General features: G+C 47.8%; 1 protein-coding gene across 1 annotated transcript in view; it reads left to right on the top strand.

The window, feature by feature from the left end:
• The window catches only part of CACNA2D4 (calcium voltage-gated channel auxiliary subunit alpha2delta 4), a 129,028-nt gene that overhangs the window by 105,393 nt on the left and 2,956 nt on the right, over positions 1-20,679 (top strand). Inside the window, exons 29-37 of the mRNA XM_032688544.1 lie at positions 607-651; positions 1,621-1,684; positions 1,950-1,984; positions 8,447-8,517; positions 9,342-9,417; positions 11,094-11,146; positions 12,118-12,173; positions 13,549-13,569; positions 18,770-18,887. Coding sequence (XP_032544435.1) covers positions 607-651; positions 1,621-1,684; positions 1,950-1,984; positions 8,447-8,517; positions 9,342-9,417; positions 11,094-11,146; positions 12,118-12,173; positions 13,549-13,569; positions 18,770-18,887 — 539 coding nt within the window. The remainder of the gene's footprint in view (positions 1-606; positions 652-1,620; positions 1,685-1,949; positions 1,985-8,446; positions 8,518-9,341; positions 9,418-11,093; positions 11,147-12,117; positions 12,174-13,548; positions 13,570-18,769; positions 18,888-20,679) is intronic.

Raw genomic sequence — 20,679 nt, 5'->3', positions numbered from 1 at the left:
GCTGTAAGATGAGATCATGCCGTGTGCTGAGGGATACCTTCAGTGCAGGTAGCTTGGGGTGCAGCTGCAGGTTGAGCTCTGGGTGGTGGGAGCCTGAGATGAGAGGCCTTGAACTGGCACTGACCCTTTGCACGACAAAGGGCACAGGGACCTGTGGGCCAGCCAGGTGTCCGGCCACCCAGAGGCACAGCAGGAGCCACTGTCTCACCAGGAAGATTCCAGACTATCACACGCATCGACTGCCAGGGTATAAAAGCCCAGGGTTTACTTCGTTCAGGGTCCCTCCTCAGAGGCACCAGCTCAAGCTCTTTCTGTATTACTGCACCATGAATAAATTGTTTTAAGGTTCTGGATGTCTGAGACTCTCCTATGGGAAACCTGGAGTCAAACCAGTAGGGAAAACTTGTCTGACTTGTGTGAGAGTGGGGTGTGTAGGGAGTCAAGTGGCAACCCGTTGGGTCACTGGAGCCACCTGCTGGAAAGGGGCTTCAGTATCAGCGGGGAAAGTTTCTGGTAGTGGGATTGTGAATGCCAGAGTGGCTCGTGCATGATCAGACAGGAAAGTTTCCTTAACACCACCGTTAATTCTCCACTTTTCCTTTCCAGTGCAGTGCCTTCGACGGTGCCTGTCCTCTCAGCTGTCAGGATGATGTAAGTTGCCCAGCTTTCTTCTCTGTAACTAGGATGGGTGGGATTGCCTACCTGCTCTGTGGAGATCTCTGTGTCCCCAAAAGAAAAGTATTTCCTGTTGTTTCCTCGCAAGAGATTGCACAGCTGGGGCAGGACCTCATGCTAACAAGAAAAATTTGCAGTTTAGGTCTTTCCATCAGCTGTGAGATGCCAGCTGGGCCAAGGCAGAGATATGGGGCTTCTAGCCAGTGACTCTTAAGGAAAGTCTGTCTCCTCTGTCTCCCTGGCATCTCAGAAGATGTTGAACATGATGATGATGAACAGGAAAGAGTAGTTGTCATGCCACTCTCATAACGTGTGCTGGACACCTCTCTTTGTGTTTAAGCCGCTGCTTCAACCTTGTTTCCAGGAATTTTTGGAACAGGAGCTCCTGCCCTGAAGAGCGGGATCACCAGAGATTTCTTGTTGTATGTTCATGCAGGATTTCCTCTGCACCCTAGTTTTTCTCTGCAAGACCTAAGGGTTTTCATCTAAACTCTGTGCCTCCATTTCCTGCTCTGCAAAATAAAAATAAGATCAGCACTGATACTCAGTGGTGAGGAGAGGGTTATTTCATGAGTGGTTATAAAACTCTGAAACCTAAAAATGGAAGGCATTAGACACCATATTATTAAAAAGAAGAGCTCTCCCAATATCCTGTCTCTTCCTGAAGCATGCCTTGTCTTAAGTGTATCTCACAGCCTGCTAGGCCTGCACACAGCTCTGGCAAGAGGCAATCTCTGTCACAGCTCATGAACTAAATACCTCAAAATGGAGGCAGAGAGGGAAAAGTCAATTGTGTAAAACCCGTGGTAGCTGAGCCGTGGGGCTGGCACGGAAACGCCGAGGCTGTTGCCATCGTCACAATCCCACACCGCCCCATCCTGAGCACGCACATGCAAACACGGAAAAAGCCATCTTTAATATTGATTCTCTCTTTCATCTCTGCAGATTCTGAATTGCTTCCTCCTTGATAACAATGGCTTTATACTTGTTTCCAAAATACCTGAAGAGGTAAGAGAGCATAAGGGAAGGAGGAGGGGTGGGGTTTGCTTGTTCCTGAATAACCCACCAGAGCCTGTTTAAACAAATGCAGTTCAATTGTGTAATAAGGGTGGCTGTGGTGTAATTAAATTCAACTGTGCGATGAGGGGGAAGCCTCCCAGCAGAGTGACAGCACATCCTAGGTGAGGAAGGAGTTTGCAGTGATAAGTGAGGAACTAGTCAAAATACCTTTTTATCAGAAGTGAGGAAATTAGACTCCTTTCCCTTGGCACAAATGCTACTGAAAGGTGATGTGAGACAGTCCCAGAGGGCAGATATGCCAGGGGAAGGGAAGGGAAGGGAAGGGAAGGGAAGGGAAGGGAAGGGAAGGGAAGGGAAGGGAAGGGAAGGGAAGGGAAGGGAAGGGAAGGGAAGGGAAGGGAAGGGAAGGGAAGGGAAGGGAAGGGAAGGGAAAGGGAAGGAGGGAAAGGGAAAGAGGGAAAGGGAAAGAGGGAAAGGGAAAGAGGGAAAGGAAGGGAGCAGTGCTTTTGAGCGCTTCTGAAGTCAAAGCAGGTGTTCTTCAGGAAAGGAAACTGAGGGGACCATAGGAGCAAAATGGTAAAGGCAAAAATTAAGATGAAATCATTTAGGCAAATTGGAAACCAGAACTCGCCTAAAGAACTGAAGGATTTACTGGACTCACAGAGGTGAGAGGAGTATGGAAAAAGGCTCAGAATTGTAATAAAAATAAGGTGTGTGTTTCCACAGCCATTTTTAGGGAGCTGAAGTTTGTGATGTGACATCCTGTGCAGCCTGGGTAAAGTCAACACTACCAGCCACTACATGGTTTAGCTATACTTTTCTGTTCTCTGATAAATTCACCACACAGCTATTTCCTTCAAAATAATAAAGCCCCATAGTTCTGGATGTCAGAAAGTGATATGTTGGAACAGTCTCATAAACTGCAAAGCAATAAGTCAGTAGTAAGAGTGGTCTCATAGAAGAAACGGGAAATTAAGCAGCTTTGTTACTGACAGAAGTGTGGATTTTCATTAAAATTGCCATTGTACTGGAGTTAACAAATACAGTTTGGGTATTTCCAAAGGGCAGTAGATCCAAGCCCAGAAATTATTTTCTTCAGGATGTGACAAACAGGTTGAAATGGAAACTAAGGTAACAAAACTCCCAACAGATGTGACTGGGACAAGCAGCACAGCTTCTATAAGGAAGAAAACTTACCATCTATATTTTTTGAAAGTGAGAAAATCAAAATATAAGGGAGACTGGGTGACCTACTGCTTTTCAGTTCTGTTCAGTCTCGAACAGAGTCGCTTACAAGAGACTGTTGAAGAAGTTCTGGTGAAAGAGTGAAGTGTGAAGTAGCAGCGTTGATCTCAAAGTAGCTGGGACAGAAAAGAAAGAGGAGGAATTTTTAGATGGATATTTAGACGGAAAACATCAGCTATGTGAGTCCCGTGGTTTCCCACCTGGACTTGTGTTGATTAATATATTCAGAATAGGCTGGGAAGGGAAAAGGTGAGATTGTGCATCCTGCAGGCACTGCCCAGGGAGTTCAGAGAGGCCAAGACCGGAACTGGTGAGACTCGCAGAGCAAAACGAATCAGCAGCACAGTGGCACCAGGGGGTGATGCAGACATATCCAGGGATATTGCAAGGAACAACCAAGGTCTTTTCTTTAGGAAAGTGACTTACCCAGTACAGTGAATAGTCCAGTAAAATGACCCTTTCAATTCTGTGATGTGCCACAAAAACAAACCAAACCAAACCAAACAAAAAAAACCCAAAACAAAACAAAACAAAAAAAAACCAAAACCAAAAACAACCAAACAAAAAAAACCCAAAAACACAACACAAAACCAACCAAACAAAACAAACAAACAAATGAAAACAACAACAAAAACAAACTTGAAAAATAAGGGAGAGAAATGCTGTAAAGTTGTATTGCGTCCCTGCTCTGGGAGGTCAGGTCCTACTGCATGTTCGGGATGGGCTGATAGTCTTAGGAATTGATGGTTCCTCTTCTGACTCCCATGACATTTTCAAAGGTGCTTTACTGAGTCCTATGACATATCCATCAGTGGAGACAACTACACCCTTTAGCTACCATGTGTCCTGTTTGTCCTCAACACGATCCTCCTGGGTCCTGTCTCTGTATTTTTTCCTGTATCTTATGGAAAATGGGGTTTCCCAAAAGCTCATCTCTGAAAAATCTGACTAACAGAGACATAGCATTATAGTGGATTTGGGTAAATTATAAACATTATCTACATGCCTCCAAGATCAGGCATTTTGGCAGGCACCAGAGCTATTCTCCTCCAGCTGTTACCTCCTCTGACCTCAGAGGGTTCACCATTACTTTTCTTCTAATTTCTTTATCTTGTTCCAGTTGCTGTTTTTATCTCCTGGTGGCACCATGAGTGTCCACATAGTTAAACCCTACAGGGAATTCAAGACAGCAACAGCATTAAATCAATACCCTGGTTTTCACAGCTTTGTGACCTGGATTTTGCTTCATGGGATCCTTTGCTGCAGTGTGGCCTTCCCTGCCCCGTCCTACACTCTTTCCTCAGTGCATCCTTTAACATAATGCCAAAACCAAAATCTCATACTTGGATTTTTGTGGGTATTTTGCCATTCTGGAGAAGTCAGCTAGTTCACTGCTCTCCCTCTCTGCCCTCATCAGCAAAAGTGGCTCAGCTGCCTGGGTCGGGGTTTCAGCCCAGCAGCGTGGAGAAGGGCAGCCTGCCTGCACACTGCCTGTGCTGCACCTCCAGCTGGGGTGGGAGTGAGCTCATGGGATGCCTAAGGAATGAGGGTGCACAGGTGAACCATCTACCCTGCTGGACCATGCAGGCTGTGCCAGCTCCAGCTCCAGCAGGGCCCCAGGCACATCCCTGCTTCCCCCAGGAAGACAGCTGAGGAGCTTTCATATCCAAATGCCCACATCCCAGGGCAGAGTGGAAGCTAACAATAGTGGAGAGGTGCCAAAGTGCCTGTGTCCTTACAGCCCCCAAGCCAGAAGCTGGTGCTGGAGACCCTTTCCATGGGCTCTGAGATGTTTCGTTCCATCTCTCTGCTTGCTCCTTTGGGACTGTGGTGTTTTAAGCTGCATTGAGCCCAGAGCTGCCCACTGCCTGCACCTCCTTCTTGGGTGACCACTTGTGGGTCCCTTCCAACTCAGCATATTCTATGATTCTGTGAACCAGTTCCCTCAGGAATGGGGTGAGGACAGCATGGCTCAAGCCCTACTCTCCTCTGCCCTTTGAGATGGGGGATAGGAATGGGGGGTTGGCTCTAATAACCTCTCTATGAAGGAAGCAGGAAGCTTGCTGGCAGTCAGAAGCCACCACAGAAGAGGGACTTCTTAGGGTTTTAATGAGTGATGAGTTGGAATTATTTGGGGAAGAGTGGGTAATCTCTTCATTGGAGCTAATATCTCCCCATCGGACTCTGAGCCCCATCTGGCTCTGAGGAAGCAAAGAGTTAAAACCCAGAGTCAGGAGAAGGGAGTGAGTGAGGGAGAGGACCAGGTGATCTAGAGCAGGGGAGGGAGGGAAAGTGGGTGGCAGGCTCAGGCTGTGCTGCAGGGAGGGCTGCTCGGTGCTGTGTTTCCGCCAATGTTTGCAGCCGTGGCCCCACGACCACCCCTGAGTTTTCAGCCGCCTTCAGTTGCCAGTCGTAGGCACAGCTGTGGATCACAGGTCTTGAGCTCCCTCCGCCTGCTGTGTCCAGATGTTCCCTCACTCACTAAACCTCTTTTTCTAGGACTGCTGCCTTCTCCCTGAGGCATTTTGCAGGGTATGTGTGCAAGCTCTGCCCAGGCGGGACTCCAGGGACAGGGGGCAGGGGGGCAGCTGGAAGGCAAAGGTCCCACCAGGGCTGGGCAGAGCTTGTGGAAAAGCAAGGGCCATTTGAGCCATGCAACAAGGAGGCTGCCTGCTTTCCCAAAGCCTGGCTTATTGGGCAGACCCTGTTTGTTTACAGCTTTTAAATGTACAAAAAGTGTAAATTGCTCAACGAGCCAGCAAAGGGTGGATGTACCTATGTCTGTGAGCAGTGATGTAGCTTTTGAGCCATATGTGTGCTCTGGGTTGCATCTCTTTCCTGTGCATAGCCTGTGTGTGTGCCTGTACACTCAGCTGCAGGAGGATGTGATACAGCATGTGTCACATGGATGCAGAGGGATGAGATACAGTGTGGGTCATGCCGGATGTCAGAGCGACGCTTTGTGCTGTGAACCTCTGAAATTGCAAGGGCCTGTGGAAACCTGCCCAGAGATGGGAGTCAGGAGAAGCACAGCAGAGGGATGCCTAGGAGAGCAGCAGTCACTGGAGGAAGCAAGCTGTAATGAGAGCTGCTTTGCAAAATGTTGCTCTGGTACAGGACTGCTTTGGTCTCTGCCAAGTGATGCTTTTCTGTGTTACTCCCTGCACGGGGTACCTAAAACAATACTAAGGTTTGAATGTCTGGTTTGATGTTAAAGGCCAGTTTGCAGATGCTTTTCTGAACACACTGCCTAGGCTATACTCTCATTTACACTGGTAGCTCCTCATTCTTTTACCTGTAGGAATGACATCCTAGCTGGAGAAATTTGGTCGGTGTGCTGGTTTAAAGGTAAACCAGCAGGGGAAAATGAACGCAACTCAAAAGAGAGATTATAAATCAGAATAACAATTTAATAAAATAATACAATAAGTATGATTATACAGACAAACAATTGGTTTTAACCCACAAAACCCAAATATATAACCCAGCACCCTGAGGCATGAACAGAGTGGTGTTCTTTGGGCCCTCTGAGTCCAAAGGAAAAGGAGAAGGGAAAACCTGTTGGTGAGAGTGCTGTTGCAGTCTGGTCAAGAGTGGTGATTGCAGTCTGGTTGAGAGTGATGGTTTCAGTCTGGTTGAGAATTGGTGGTTGCAGTCCAGTCGAGAGTGGTGGTCTGCAGTCTGGTTGAGAGTGGTGATCTACAGTCTTCCTCTGGATCCCACAAGTGGTTAAAAAGGTCCCAAGACTCCAAGATCATATATCCTCCAGTTCAGGCAGGAATGCTCAGTACCTCCCTCAGGGCAGGACAAGAGCATCCTCCTATCTCAAAGGCCTCAGCATCTAGTTTATAGCCTGAGGAGTCAGGCTCTATGGGCAGATGGTGTAAATGATTCATTGATAACAGTTTCTGGGAAATGGCATGGAAGGCTATAGAATACACAGTTTTGGGTTACACCCTATACAATGATGAACTGGTCTCAGCTGTCCTAACTAGGACAGTTGGACATCAGCATCTCTTGACAGGACAGGACCCATTTACAGTCTTGCAGTGGCCCCCTCCCCTCCCCTTGCCACAGTGTCCGCAGCTTGCACTGTGTTAAATCCCACTGCTCCAGCGCCTGCTGGTCTGCAGACTGGTATTAAATGGAAGCAGCTGGCCTCTTCACCACCCTAATCAGATTGAAAGAGCAGGGACAGTGAAAAAAGTTAGTGCTTGCTCAGGCACATTTTACTATGTCTGAGACAATTACAGCATAAATGCTCAAAGAGTAGTTGATGTTATGTATCGCTTTATACAGCGAAATGACTTCTAAAGCCTGTTGGGGAGAAGCTCATAACCATATAACACTACTTTTAGATGATTACCATGTGATCTTAGGTAAATCTGCCTAAGGGTTCAGGTTTTTCCAGTCAAAATGTCCCACTCAAATAAATGAAGTCATCTGTCATCTGCTAATACATGCTAAATGACTGCTAGCCTATCAGTGGAAAAGCAAAACGTCCCCCGAGACTGCATGAATGCTTCCATAACACGTGGGAGCTATTTACTGTGTCAGGATCCACGAGCCAGGAAAATAGACAGAGGACGGCTCATATCTGCATTTTTATTACTGATGAATATTTTATTTACTTGCCTACAAACAAAGTGGTGGACTCGACAGATTTGAAGCATTTTTGTAACAGATTTGTCATGGTTTAGCAATCAGGAAAGGTAGAGTTTTTGTGGTTTTGAAGAAGTCTTTAGAGCAGCAGTTCCCAGATTTGTGATTGCCTCTGTATTTGAGGTTATTGACTCCAAGGCATAAGTGGGACCACAAGCTTCTCTTTTAGTCCAGGCATCCAGGTTGTTGCCCCCCCCAGATGCAACTTTTGCTAGGGTGGAGCCTGTGCAACAGCTCTGGCTTTGCCAGTGCATAATGTGTAAGCTAAAGGGATGGATGGGTTCATGTTGTGTTGTTCAGGTTACTTCAGGCTCAGAGCTTGCACTGCAGTGCATTGTAAAATTACGTTTGGTGCCTAAATAAATTTGTACATCGCACTTACACGTGGTGGGGCAGTTCACCCAGGGCAGCAAGAGAAGAGTTTCCAAAGCCACTGTGGTCATGGGCTAGCAGAGAGGCTCAAATGGAAGAGTCAGGCATTCAGATCCAGAGAGCATGGGTTCCCAAAAACCCACAGGAGAGCCCAGGCCTCCAGTGACTCAACATGCCTGGGTCTCTGCAGCTTGAGAGCCTGCCTTTTTCTGTCACAAGCTGCAGAGACTTATGTGGGCTAAATCATTTCCAAGCGTGGTAGGAATGGTGCAGGATGCCCAGCTGGCGATGGGGGAAGTCCTCCCTCAAGCTTTCCAGGCAGCCAAAGGACAAGGCTCAGCGTTACCTCCTTATAAAACACTCGTCGTACATAGCAGGCCTCCAAGCAGATTGGATCAGCTGGAGCCTTTGAGCATTTGGAAAATTTACTGTTGTCGGTTTATCCTGGTTTTTTCCTTTTTTGTACTTGCAGACTGGAAAATTTTTTGGTGCAGTGGATGGCTCAGTAATGACCCAGCTGCTAAACATGGGCATGTTCAGGCGGTAAGTGGGGGATCTCCACGCTGTACTTCCCGTTCTTCGCTGGTGTGTGGGTCAGAGCATATTGGTCCCTCTGAGAAGCACTTGAGCAGGGGAAAATGCACATGCTGATGATGCATGTGACTCTCTTATTTAGAAACAAGAGCTCCTTTAGCTACCTGCCCCCTCCCCCGACTTACTCAGCCATCATCACCACACACGCTGTTTCTCCTCATCTCCTGCTCTTCCACCTGCTGCAAAACACAGAAAGACACAGTAATTTCCAATCTCCACGTGGCCAAAAAGTAGCTGCTTCTCTGTCTGGGAAACATTTCTTGGCATTTTGGGTACAAAAGTGCTTCAGTTCCTGCTGCCGCTGGAAAAAGCCTTTCTACGGAATAGTTGTGTGAGAGCCCCCCATGATGCAGCATTGCAACTGGCTGACCACATTTCTCTCTCTCTTAAAAATACTTCTGTTCATCTCAGTCCACTCCTCCAGCTGATGTCAAAAGAGAGTTCAGAGTTTCAGTGGCTTGAAAACAGGAACTAGGGGGCCCTGAGGTAGTTACAATCATAATTCCTCTGCTTCACAGCCTGCTTTACTCACTCTCTGAAATTAGGGACATATTTCCTTCTGACCCAGTTGCATTAATCCAGAGCCTGTATTTCTTGCTCTGCAGGATCCAGCACTGGCCAAACAGCAAAGACACGTGTAAGCAGGTCGCCGCTTTAGTTCATACAGGAAATATTTCATACATTAAATTTTTTAGAGAAAGCTGATGTGTCTGTCCCCTAGGCCAGTTGCATTGCTTGCTTTTGACTGCTGGCTTGTTTTGTTTTGATTGCAGGGTGACCATGTATGATTACCAGGCAATGTGCAAAGTACCCTACCACCACCACAGCGGCGCCCGGCCCCTGCTCAGCGTACGTATCTGTCAGCATGCAGCCCTCCCTGGGCTGTGCTTTCTCCTAGGGCATCTCCAGCACCTTGGGGCAGCACATTCCACAAAAAAGACTGTAGTAGATGTTTGCTTTCAAGCAGTGGGAATGTCCAAACTCATCTAAGGCAGGTCTCTGAGGCAGCGGTGGCCTCTGGCTGCGGTTTCCAATGTGGATCTCTACTGGCATATAGGATCTCACTGAAAATTGGAAGGTTCAGGGAGAGGACATGAACTAAACTACGGCAGGCTTCCCCTAAAAGCCAAGGAATCAGCTAGCAGCTGAAATGAACAGGAATCCTTTTACGGGGCATGGTTTTACTCAGCAGCTCATAAAAGAGAGTTGCTCTGTCAGGGAGCATCTGGGAGAAAACTGACAGTCGTTTGGGGAAGTATGAGTGGAGCTGGAGCAACAGGCAGAGTGGTGATAGCCCAGGGAACAAACCAACAGAGGGAAGGGTTTTACCAGTACCCAAATGCAACCTCTCTTTAGGCTGATACAAACCAAGAATCTAATCCCACTCTACCTTCCTAACGTGGCCTCAAACAGGCAGAACAAAGTAATTACTCAACCCTTAGACCACTTTAAACTAGTTGACACAACCCTAAACAGGGATTTTAACACTTCTAACAACATGTTACATTTTTAAGAGTAAGTCTGTTTTGGAGTGGCTGTACTTAAGCTAGATAAAATATTGTGATTGTAGTGAAAATATTTGCTTGATCATATCCTCCAATTTTGATTACTGTCACAAAATATGAGCTGTCGAAAACAAGGTGAACTAGGAAGAGAATACAAAGGTGAGCATTCAGCCTTCATCTCTCATCTTCCCCTGTTAGCAAAATCCTTGAGAAGGAAAAAATCAAGAAAAGTCTGTTTTTCATATACATGCATAAGAATCAGTCAAATTCCCAATAATCTCTACATTTTACTATTTGCTGACTTATTTTGGCTGAAGATAAGTCAGTTAGCATAATGGAACATTATCTTGTGTCCTGTGACTACTGCATCTGTTTTGGGTTTGAGGACACGGGCATGATTATGAGAGAGAGAGATGAAAATTAGACATGGTTACCATGAAGAAAAGAAGCAGCAGGATCCTCTGCAGATGAATTGTCCCTGGGATAATGCTGGATTTCCAATTTGTAGCTGAAAAGCAGGAAGATGATAGAAGTCATGCCATCTTGAGGAAAAGCTGGATGAAAGCACGGTTAAGCATAATCAATCAATGGAAGATAATACTAAATCCTGGGCTTGTCCCAGAAACACCACTTGCTATCAGAACATAAAGCATCCTAAACTGGTGGTGTCCCATTTAGCTGTGTTTCTCTCCTGCTCTGAGCTCTGAAGGTCATCCATACTGGAGAGAAATCATCAAGCAATTACCTCTTCAAAGTCCTTCATACATTTGTGATAAACTCCCTGACCCTGATGGGGAGGGGGTGAGAAGATATTATTAGTAGCAAGGCAGCTCTGCTGGCTTTTTACATCAAAACATTTTGAACATTTTCCAGTGATGCCCAGACCTTGAATTTCCAGCCTGTCTTCAAGAGCTCTGATCAGTGGAGGGAATTGGTCTGAAATGTGGGGTCCTGCATAACAATTATAAATTCTCTGACCAGGTCCTTATGGTATTTCTCATTTCTTCTTTTGTTCTCCAGCCAATTTATGCCTTTCTAGCTGCAGTGAAATGGCTGATAAGTGATTTCCTCATGTGAGTACCAAAAGATGGGGGTGTTTGGGAGGCTCAGAGCAACGGGGTCAAGAGCTGAGAAAGCTGCAAGAGGAGGCCCCTGCATAGGGCATTGCTGTCAGCCTTCTCCTGACATTCAGCTCAGCCTTGCTCCTGGGAGACAGAAAGCTATTACTATTCCCATTTTGAGAGGCAGAGGCCCAAAGTGGGTCTGGGATTTACCTGAAGTCACTCAGTACAAAGTGCCTGAGTCAGAAATAGGACTTGGGTCTCCTGGGGCCCTGTGCAGATCCTTGATGCCGAGTCCTCTTGCCTGTCTCCTTTGACCGTGCTGAGCGAATGCACACCTGCCTTTCACGGGGGGAGAAGGCTGAAGGAAGCAAGCCAGGGAGCTCAGCTCTGAGTGACAGGCAAGGGAGAGGAGAGGGAAGGCTGTCCCCTAGATTTGGGTTCCCCTCAAACTTCTGGGGTGAATCAGAGTTCAAGCTCAAATTAGGATGAAAGTGCCGCTGCTCAGCTTGCTGGGTGTGCAAAAGGGGAGATGAGGAAAAGATACAGCTCTGAGGGTTTGAGCCTATTGGTGCAGAATAATTCAAAGTGGCATGTAGTTACCTTCAAGTAGACAGAGTATGGGCTTCTGATGGCCATCCATGCCTGCTCCTCAGGTGGGGCCCACAGTGACTGAATTCCCTCCCAGCCTCAGGGGTTGCTGTACTCATTCCTTCCTTCACTGGCGAGCCCCTCGCACTGTTATATACTTCAGGAAAAAGCCCATTCCCATCTTCCACAGTACAGATCCCACGGTACAGAGTTACACTCTATCATATGGAGAGGAAAAAAAAATAAAAAAAAAAAAATCAGACTTCCACTGCCAGCAAATTCGCAGTAAACATTTTAGAACTGATACTTGCCGGGCAACAGGGCCATCTCCCTGACACCTGCATCCTTCCAGGCTGCTGAAAAAGCATCCTCTGTTCTTGCTCTTTTGACAGCTTCCTTTTGGAGTTTAACATGAGTAGCTTCTGGCACTCAAACAACTTGGCAGATGGTGAGTACACAAGAGTCCAGCCACCTCACAGCACGTGAGTGTTACAGCCACGGGTGACAGAAGAAACTGTATGGGAAGCCTGGCCTTGTGCAAGGAGCCTGCCATGTGCCCCACACCTCTTCTTCCATGGACACTGTAATCCAGCTTCCAGATCCTACCACCACCACATCTTCCCCTATTTCCACCCCCATTTCAGGCTGCCACAGCACCAGAGCGGTCAGAGTGAGGTGTGTGCTGCTCAGAGCTTGCTTTCCTCAGGATTACTTGCTGAGGAGGTGGGAGGTGCTCCTCTCTGAGGACTCTTACCCTGAGTGCAGTGGGATGAGAGAGGCCATCCGCTGCAAAGCACTTCAGTTGGAAAGACTCCCTTCCAGTCTCTGACAGGACAGGACAGAGCAGGGCTGGAGCAGGAGGTTCTCCAGAGCCTAGCAGGGGTTTCAGGAAGCTAGACAGAAACCTTATGGTTCAGTAACACGTTGAGGGTCTTCACTTACCCACTGGACCTGCTCTGGAAGAGAGAAGATGATGGCACATGGTATTGCACAGCAGCTGAGTGCAGCAGAGGGGTATGTCTGGTTTGAAGTCCAGTGATCTGTCCTGCAGCTTTAGTGCTGCCTGCTAGAAACATCCTGGAAATCTCCATGGTCCCATCCCTAGCCCTGCAGGCAGGGGGTGATGTTGATGGTGCTGAGGAGACTCCAAGGGAAAGGTGAGGTGTGCTCTGTGCAGCCCTGTAAGGGCTGTTGTTGCATTCTCACTAATTATTGATCACTATTTTAGTGGAGACAGTGCTACCTTCCATGCTAACTGTGGAGCTGAGTTTTCTGCACTGAACTCTCCTGGTGTAATGGGGAAACAGTCATTTTTAGAAGGCAAAATTCCCTTCTGCTCAGAAAACAGGGCCTATGTTTGGGTACTGTTTAGGTCCCACTCACTTTCTCCAAAGAGATGGCAGTAGAAGCTGCAGGTATCCTCTAAGTGGCCCTGGCTGCTGCCATCAGGATAACAGGAGGGGCCCCATGCCAAAATCAGCGAGGAGGAGTCAGATGAGCAAGTGCAGTGCTCGTGCCAGGGCAGGAGAGACTGCTCCTTCTGGAGGACAGACTGACCTGGTGTTCCTGCACTGAGCTGCTGTGGATGCTCAGTGGCTGCCGTTGGATTTAGTCTTTGCTCGAGAAGATGTGAGGAAAAAGGGAGAGGGTTCTCGCTGCTGCCCTGCTCATCACCATTTCCTTTTGTGCTTTCTTCATCTCTTTCCCACATCACCTCCATGACTGCTGTGTGTGAATCCATGTGTTCATTGTGCTGCCATCATGTGAAACTGTCACGTGGCTCCATCGTCACTGCGTGTCTGTGTGTCACGGCACTTCTCCAGCCAAGGCTGTCTTCCATCATTGTAAGTAGAACCACTTAACAGCAAAAAAAAAAAGAGAATTAACTAGAAATTCCAGGCTAGGAAAGACTTTTTTCCACCTTTTGGACAGTGGGGAACTTGCAGAAAGGTGTGACAGGGACAAGGCAGTGCCTGGCTCTATTCCCCTGCTCTGCAAAGAAGCAAGAGAAGCTGTTCCTCGTTTAGCTGGCTGAGCTGGTGATTGAAGGTCTGTCACTGAGAAGTTGATAAAAGAAGGAACACACAAGCCTCCTCAGGGACTACAATCACAGACAACATCATCACTCATTACTACAGCATAGCTGGGCCCATAGCCTGTGTACTGTGGCATGTCCTTCACCTTGGTTCCCAGTAGGCCCGTTCTTTTTCAGTTTTTATCCCAAAACCAAAGACCAACCCACGCCTTCTTGTAGGAAAAACTATACGAGTCTCGTAGACTTCAGTTATTAAGAAGCAACTTAAGTCTTCTTTTCCACACCCCATGGCTTAGGTCCTTCTGATAAATCCCAGCCCAGCTCCAGGATAATGCAAAACTACTTTCAAGCAGTTGAGCTGATAAGTATGTGCTCTAGCTCATAAATCCGCTCCTACAGGCGAGTTAGAAATTCCTCCAAGACGGAGTCCAGACTGTGGCTGTGTTTGTATCTCCCTGCTTCCATATCTAGCTTGTATTTGCTGATTTGCTCTCTGCCCAGCAAGACGTATGTGTGAGACAGAGATAGAGAAACAGAGACAGTTGGAATGCATTTTACTGTATGAAGAAGAGGAAGAGAAGGAGAGGGTGTCTACGGATAAAAAAATGAGTGTCCATGTGTGTGTGGGAGTAGCAGGGTGGAAGAATACTATTGGGGCTGGAAGAAATGGATTGCACATGTTGTTAAGAAGGGGCTGTAGATTTTTGCCAGAGTTGTTAACATTTTCTTGACTGCATGCCAAGGCTGGTGTATGCAAAAAATATGAAGCGAAGGAGACATTTTGTGAGAGAGAAATTGAGCACACATTTTTTCCGGGTTATGTGCAGGGGAATTAATGATCAGGGTTCTAATGCTCACCCTTGCCTGACTGTGTACCTCTGGCTCTGCAGCACTGAGCCTATTTCTGCTTCCCAAGTTCTCTTGTTTTCTGGGAAGGTGAGACTTGCTGTTGGAAAATGGGCATGATGTATTCAGACTGCACTCATCATACAAATCTGCTTTTCAGAGGGGATGAGAAGACATGTTTGCTACCATAGATTTTTCACTGCTCTCAGCATCTTAATTTCTTTCTGTGTTTGTAAGGGCTTCTGCTTTTATGAACATCACCAGGTTTGAAAGCTTTTAATTAGGCCAAAAATACTTCCAGCCAAGGCATGCAGCCTAGAAAGGACTATTTCTAGAATTCTGTAAATCATAAAAGTTTCCTTTTTTTTACTGCATGGTAATGTACACGGAGGATATTTTACAAGATAATTGATCAGATTCTGTGTTTTATATTGGTAACTAAGTGGCAGATTTTGTCTCGTGTCCCAGAGTAAATCCACTGACTCGGGCGCGTGATTTATGCTGGTGGGAAAGAGTTCACAATCTGGGCTCTATAGTTCATAACAAGGCACGGCAGCTGCCTTTGCTGCTCAGAAGGATTGGTTGCCAAATGTCTGACAAAGGCTTTCTGGAAGTGCAGATGGTAGCAACGACAGCCTGGAATTAACTCACTCTTTGCTATAAAGTTTGCAATATGTTATCAGCTCCTCTGGCTGTTTACTAATCCCTGACCACCAGGCTCTCAGGGCGCTGATAACATTTTGATGTCCAGCATGTGCATTGAGAGGCTCAGCCCAAGCGTTTTGCTGATGAGGTACATGCTACTGGGCTTCTCTGAACTTCTCAGTACTGCTGCAACTGCATTGCTTCCAAGAGAATTAAGTGGCAGTAGGCTTAAGTATAATCTCTGTCATGGGTCTTGTCTCTGTGCAGAAGTTAGGAGATTTTAAAGTGGTTTCTTTTCATTCAGCTTGTGCCAAAAAAATCCGAGTAAGGATTGCCTGTGCTGGGCACTTCTGAATATTTAGCAGAGTTTAAAAATACAGCTCAGTGCACACGATGAAGTTAACCCAGAGCAGCTCAAATTGCAAAGGGTCATGAAAGACTCAACAAGAAATGCCCCTTCTGAGACTGACACAGCCCATAATGCCAGTGGCAAAAGTGCCCCTGAAGGAACCAAACCTGGTGCACTTCCCACTGCACATGCTGCTCCTGTGAGTGCCACCATGGCATAGTTCAACCCAGAATTACTGACCAACTGTTGGCTCTCTAGTCCTGTGTCCAGAGCTCTTGCTCATGTGTGCAGGTCAGGCCAGCAAACAGTGCTGTCCAGGTATGGACATGCAGTCTCTTTAATTCCCATTGAGGCCCAAGGCTGTTCTCCAAGCCCACCAAGACCAGCATGACAGCCCTCATTCATTGCTGGTTGAGGCTGGGAGGCCTGAGATCGATTTCCATTCTGTATTTTCCAAGACAACAGTCTCTTTCACCCCCTCCCTCCACCCTGTCCTTCACACCACTGTATTGTATATTACTGTAGCTCCATCTACTTTGATGATATTATAACAGGAAGCTGGAACTAGAGAAGGATGTCATTCTTTACCAGGCACAGGGGAAAACTGAGGTCCTGGATGAAATCCCTGTTATGTCAGGAGCCTTTGCCACTCCTGACATGAGCAATATGCTAAATTCTTGCAGGCAGTTTACCCCAACTTTATCAGGTCACCTTTGCGGTCATCACAGCAACTCTTCTGAGCAAGAATGGCACAGTCCATTGCCAACAGCTGGGCTGCAGTGACAGTGCTGCAAATCCAGGGGTAACACAACAGGACTTTGATGCTTTGTGGCTGAAAGACCAGTGTGTGGCTTTGCCGCAAGCATGTCCTTGAGAAGGTCTATTCCTAGTCCAGACTAGCCTGGCCACCTGTTTCAGGGTTTGGAGCTGCTTTTCCAGCCTCAACTACAGTGAATTAGGGCTGAAAGAAAGGGTTCCTGCTCTGTTCCTCACACTGCTTTGGTCTTAGTTTAGGGACTTTACTGGCCAGAATAGTTACCGGTCCTGGAGGTGATCTGAGCTAGAAAGCATTTGCAGCTTCTCTCCTTACAACACAAACATGGATATTTTGCATGTTCCATCAGAAATGTCTAAGCCTTTGAAATTCACCTCAGGAACAGGGTCTTCTTCTGCTCATCCCAGATCTCCTCAGGACTGTTTGTTCCTTGTGACAGAGGCATTCTCCATTAGCAAAAAGTGGGAGAGGCTTTTCTGTGCTTCTGCAGTGTGGGGTTCGCACAGAGGGACGGCAAATGGTGGCAGAGCACAGCCAGGCAGCTCCTGGCTGATGGCAGAGGTGCTGCCAGCCCCTGAAATGATGAGTTTAGTTGATTAATTCAATGTAAATCCAAGGTGAATACAAAACAAGGCACCATGCTGAAATCGTGCTCGCTGTGCTTTTGGATCTGTGCAAAATGAACCTAACTATGAGACCGACAGGTGGGTCCCACGGTCTGGGAGGATTTTGGGGGGCTGCCTCATGAGTGCTGTTTTTTGAGAATTCAGAAGAAAAGCACCAAAAAAACCTACCAAGGACTCTGTACTGCAGGGAAGGGCTTGAGTACCCATTATATTCACCCGGGAAGGGCATTAGAGGGGAAATTGGGCTGGAGTTCCTGAGAGAAAAATCAGAGAAAATCATCCATTTTTTTCTTCCTCTCATTTAATCCACATTGTTTAGACGGCAAGCTCCACCGGGTGGTGCCTGCTGCTGTCTGCGTGCTCTGGCAGCATCGGGTGTGGGGGGGAAAGGAGACCACTGCTCTCAGCGAGGGTTCTACAGTGATGCAAATTACCCATCGGAATCTTGGTGCCCTCTTGGTGCCTTCTTAACATACATTTGCTGATTAAAAGCCGTGATGCTGCATTTTTCTATAAATCTTCAGCGCTTCTGCTGCACGGGGTAAAGCGGGCACCCTCCCCATCCGGAGGACCCTCTTCCCTGCTGGTCCCCACCCCCCCCCGGCAGGGCTGCCTGTGGCTGTTGTGTGCGAGGGGGGCTGCAAAGTGAGGCTTTGTGCTCAGATCCTGATGTAGATGATGTAGAAACCATTTCTCATACGTGCTGTTGGATGAGCTGCAGCCACCTCTGCCCTAGCAACAAAGCTCGGCGTTTCCATCGGCAGCATTCCCCTGTGTCCTACAGAGGCAGGAGCTGCCTTTGCTACCTCCAACTGCAGAAAATAATTGCCAGAAGGGCCCAAGGCGGCAGTTTCAGGCAAGACAGATTTTGCTGAACTCCTAGAAAGAACGCTCTTGCTTCTCGAGGGAGGCCTTAATAAGGCGGTCCAGCTCCCCCTCATCCCCAAATTAGTTTGGAAGTCCCACAGAGTGTGACTGATGAGTGATGGAGCAGCTGCTCCCTGCCTCTGCGGTGGATGGCTCCCTCCAGGAGCCACTGCTGTGTGTGAGCTGGGTCTCTGCTGGTCCTTGAGAGCCGTCATCTGCTTTCCTGTGGTCTCAGGCCAGATCTGTTTCTTCTTAGTGTCACAAATATTCAACCCCTCAAATTTCCTGCTGTGGGATCACTCTGAAGTGTCAGAGGGCTCAGGAGGGATCAGCAGTTGATGAATCCCACCGTGGACATGCAGGGTTCCCGCAGGGGCAGATCCCTTGGCACAGGCACTGAGGACCAGCCCAGTCACAGGTTTCAATGTTTAAAAAAGTGAAAGTTAGGTAGGAGGGACTTCATTAATGCTGCTAGTTCAGTCAGACCCCGCTGCTCCTTTGAACAGAAGGGTACCAGTGCTCAAATGACCCTTCCAACCGGGCAGGGGGTCCCTGAGGTGCTGTGGCCACTGCAGCCCCACAGCTGTGGCTTGGGCATAGCAGGGTCTGGGGTTGCTGGGGGAAGGCAAGTGGCAATATTGTGCGCATTTCTCACATAGACTGGTTTACCCACACCACCTAGTGGGAGCAGGGATCACTGCCTGGCTGCTTTGTGCAGCGCCTCCTTCCCGTTATTCTCCGGTAGGCACTTGCTCTTTGCCACTCTTGAGGGGGTAGCAGGCGCGCAGGGCTGCTCCTCCGACCTGTGTCACCAGTTTTAAATGTTTCCATCTCAGTGCAGGCAGCTCCTGTGTGATGCTCTGCCCTTCACCCATCTCACCTTGTCTCCTTGCCCTCGCAGCTCACAAGCACAAGAAACATGACATGTTGCAGCCCTGTGACACCGAGTACCCCGTTTTCGTGTACGAGCCGGCCATCAAGGAGACCAACGGGCTGATTGAGTGTGGAGACTGCCAAAAGTAAGAACTGCATCTTCCCTTTCATTTGGGGGGGAGTCCCCCAGGGGGATGGCACACAAATCTTGTCAAAGGGCCCCTTGGTGATGACAGCAACCTGAGAAGGGTCGCCTGCTGCTTTGCCCATGGCATGGCCACCGCGGTATCTCCAGTTGTGGCTGCAGAGCAGAGCTAAACAGCTGTGCTGGACAGGGAGGAGGTGAAGAGACCAAGTTACTGGTTCTTGATAAAAGAGAAGAAAGTTTAAAACCATCTGTTAATAAGCAGAGGTAGCTGTAGAACGAAGAAAAGAGCATTCAAACATATATATATATATATCTTTCCATTCCACAGGTTTCAGAAAGGAACTTTTTCTGTTTTCTCATGCTTCTGGCAAAGGTTTTCTTAGAAAATTTTCCTTTTTGCAATGCTTTCGGCTTTCCTTTTCCTTTTTTTTTTCCTTTTACCCCTTTTCTGTTTTTCTACAGAAACAAACAAAAAAAAAAGGAGGGATGGTGGGAAAAAAAGAAGCGTTAAACTGAAAGAAATGAAAACAAGGGTCCACTGTTTTATTTTCCATTTTCATTTTAAGAGAAGGAAGAGTACAAAGTTAGATAGAAAAGTCTTTGTGGAAAAAGGCTGTTTTCAGTGGCTCCATAGTGCCATCAGCAATCACGTGTGGAAAGGTGACAGAAAGATGAATTTCCACTGGTCCAGCTTTTCCTAACATGAGGTATCCAAACAGATCTGACTGGAATTCCCATAAAAAAAAAAATAAAAATCCTACCTAGTCTGACTTCAGTCTTGGATCAACTGCAGGAAAGACTTAAAGGTTAGGAAAACAGCCTGTGCTAGTCAGCATGACTGTAGGAAAACCAGGCTTTGCCAAACATTGTTTCAGAAGAGATTGCAGATTTGGTGACAACAAGGTATTGTGGAGGGGCATTAGGCTCTGGGCACATCCAGAGGAGCTGACTGCCCTAAACTGGCCTGTTAAGGTCTTGCTGCACAGATCTCTGCACCAACACAGCCTGGGACTGACCCCTCCTTGCTGGAGGCAGCACCTCACCAGCGTTACAGCAGCAGGTGCTGCATCCTGTCCCTCACAGCATCCTGCTCAGCTCCTTTGTAATTACAGGTGTGGTTGCAGCCTCTGGATCCCAGGTGCATCTCTTGTGCATCTTTCGTGCAGGTGTTTGGGAGAGACACCCTGTTACAGGCTCTGTGAAGCATTAGCTCAGGCATGCAGGCTTTCCTGATCCCGTTCCACAAGCCCAGGTAGTTCCTTGTGGAGTGACGGTAGGCTGGGTGCTCCGTGCTGGGGAAAAAGTTGGCTTGCAGATTAGTGCATGGAGCACCTCTGTCCTGGTTACTGAATTTGTTAAAGCCTGCTTGTCAAAGCTCCCAAAGCAGTCATTAGTGAAAAAGCCACTAATGAAATGGTCAGCTGCAGTGTGCAACCTTCAACACCTCTGAAAGGGAACACAGAGATCCCCAGGGGCTAGAGGGCAGCAAGACAAGGTAGTGAATAACCAGGGAGACAGGGTGCTCCTCCAGTGCAGCCAGGTTTGACAGTGCAGTGGGCACATCCTCACAAACCTGTTTTTGTAATCCAGAAGCCCTCTCCCTTGGCCGAGCGGTGTTCTGCAGGACTGGAAGTGTACAGAGCCACTGTAGCCCTGCCACCAGTGCAGGCACACTGAGCCCGCCATTCCCAGCCTTCCCTGTGCCCAGCAGCTCCAGGACAGCTTGCCAGCTCCCTGCCAGCAGGCAGAGGGGGATGGCAGCGTGGGCAGCTCAGCCTTGCTTTGGGTGG

Source organism: Chiroxiphia lanceolata, chromosome 5 (genome assembly GCF_009829145.1).
Source record: "Chiroxiphia lanceolata isolate bChiLan1 chromosome 5, bChiLan1.pri, whole genome shotgun sequence".
NCBI classification, from domain to species: Eukaryota; Metazoa; Chordata; class Aves; order Passeriformes; family Pipridae; genus Chiroxiphia; species Chiroxiphia lanceolata.
Note: the sequence above shows the minus strand (reverse complement) of the source record. Positions and strands in the feature narration are given on the sequence as shown.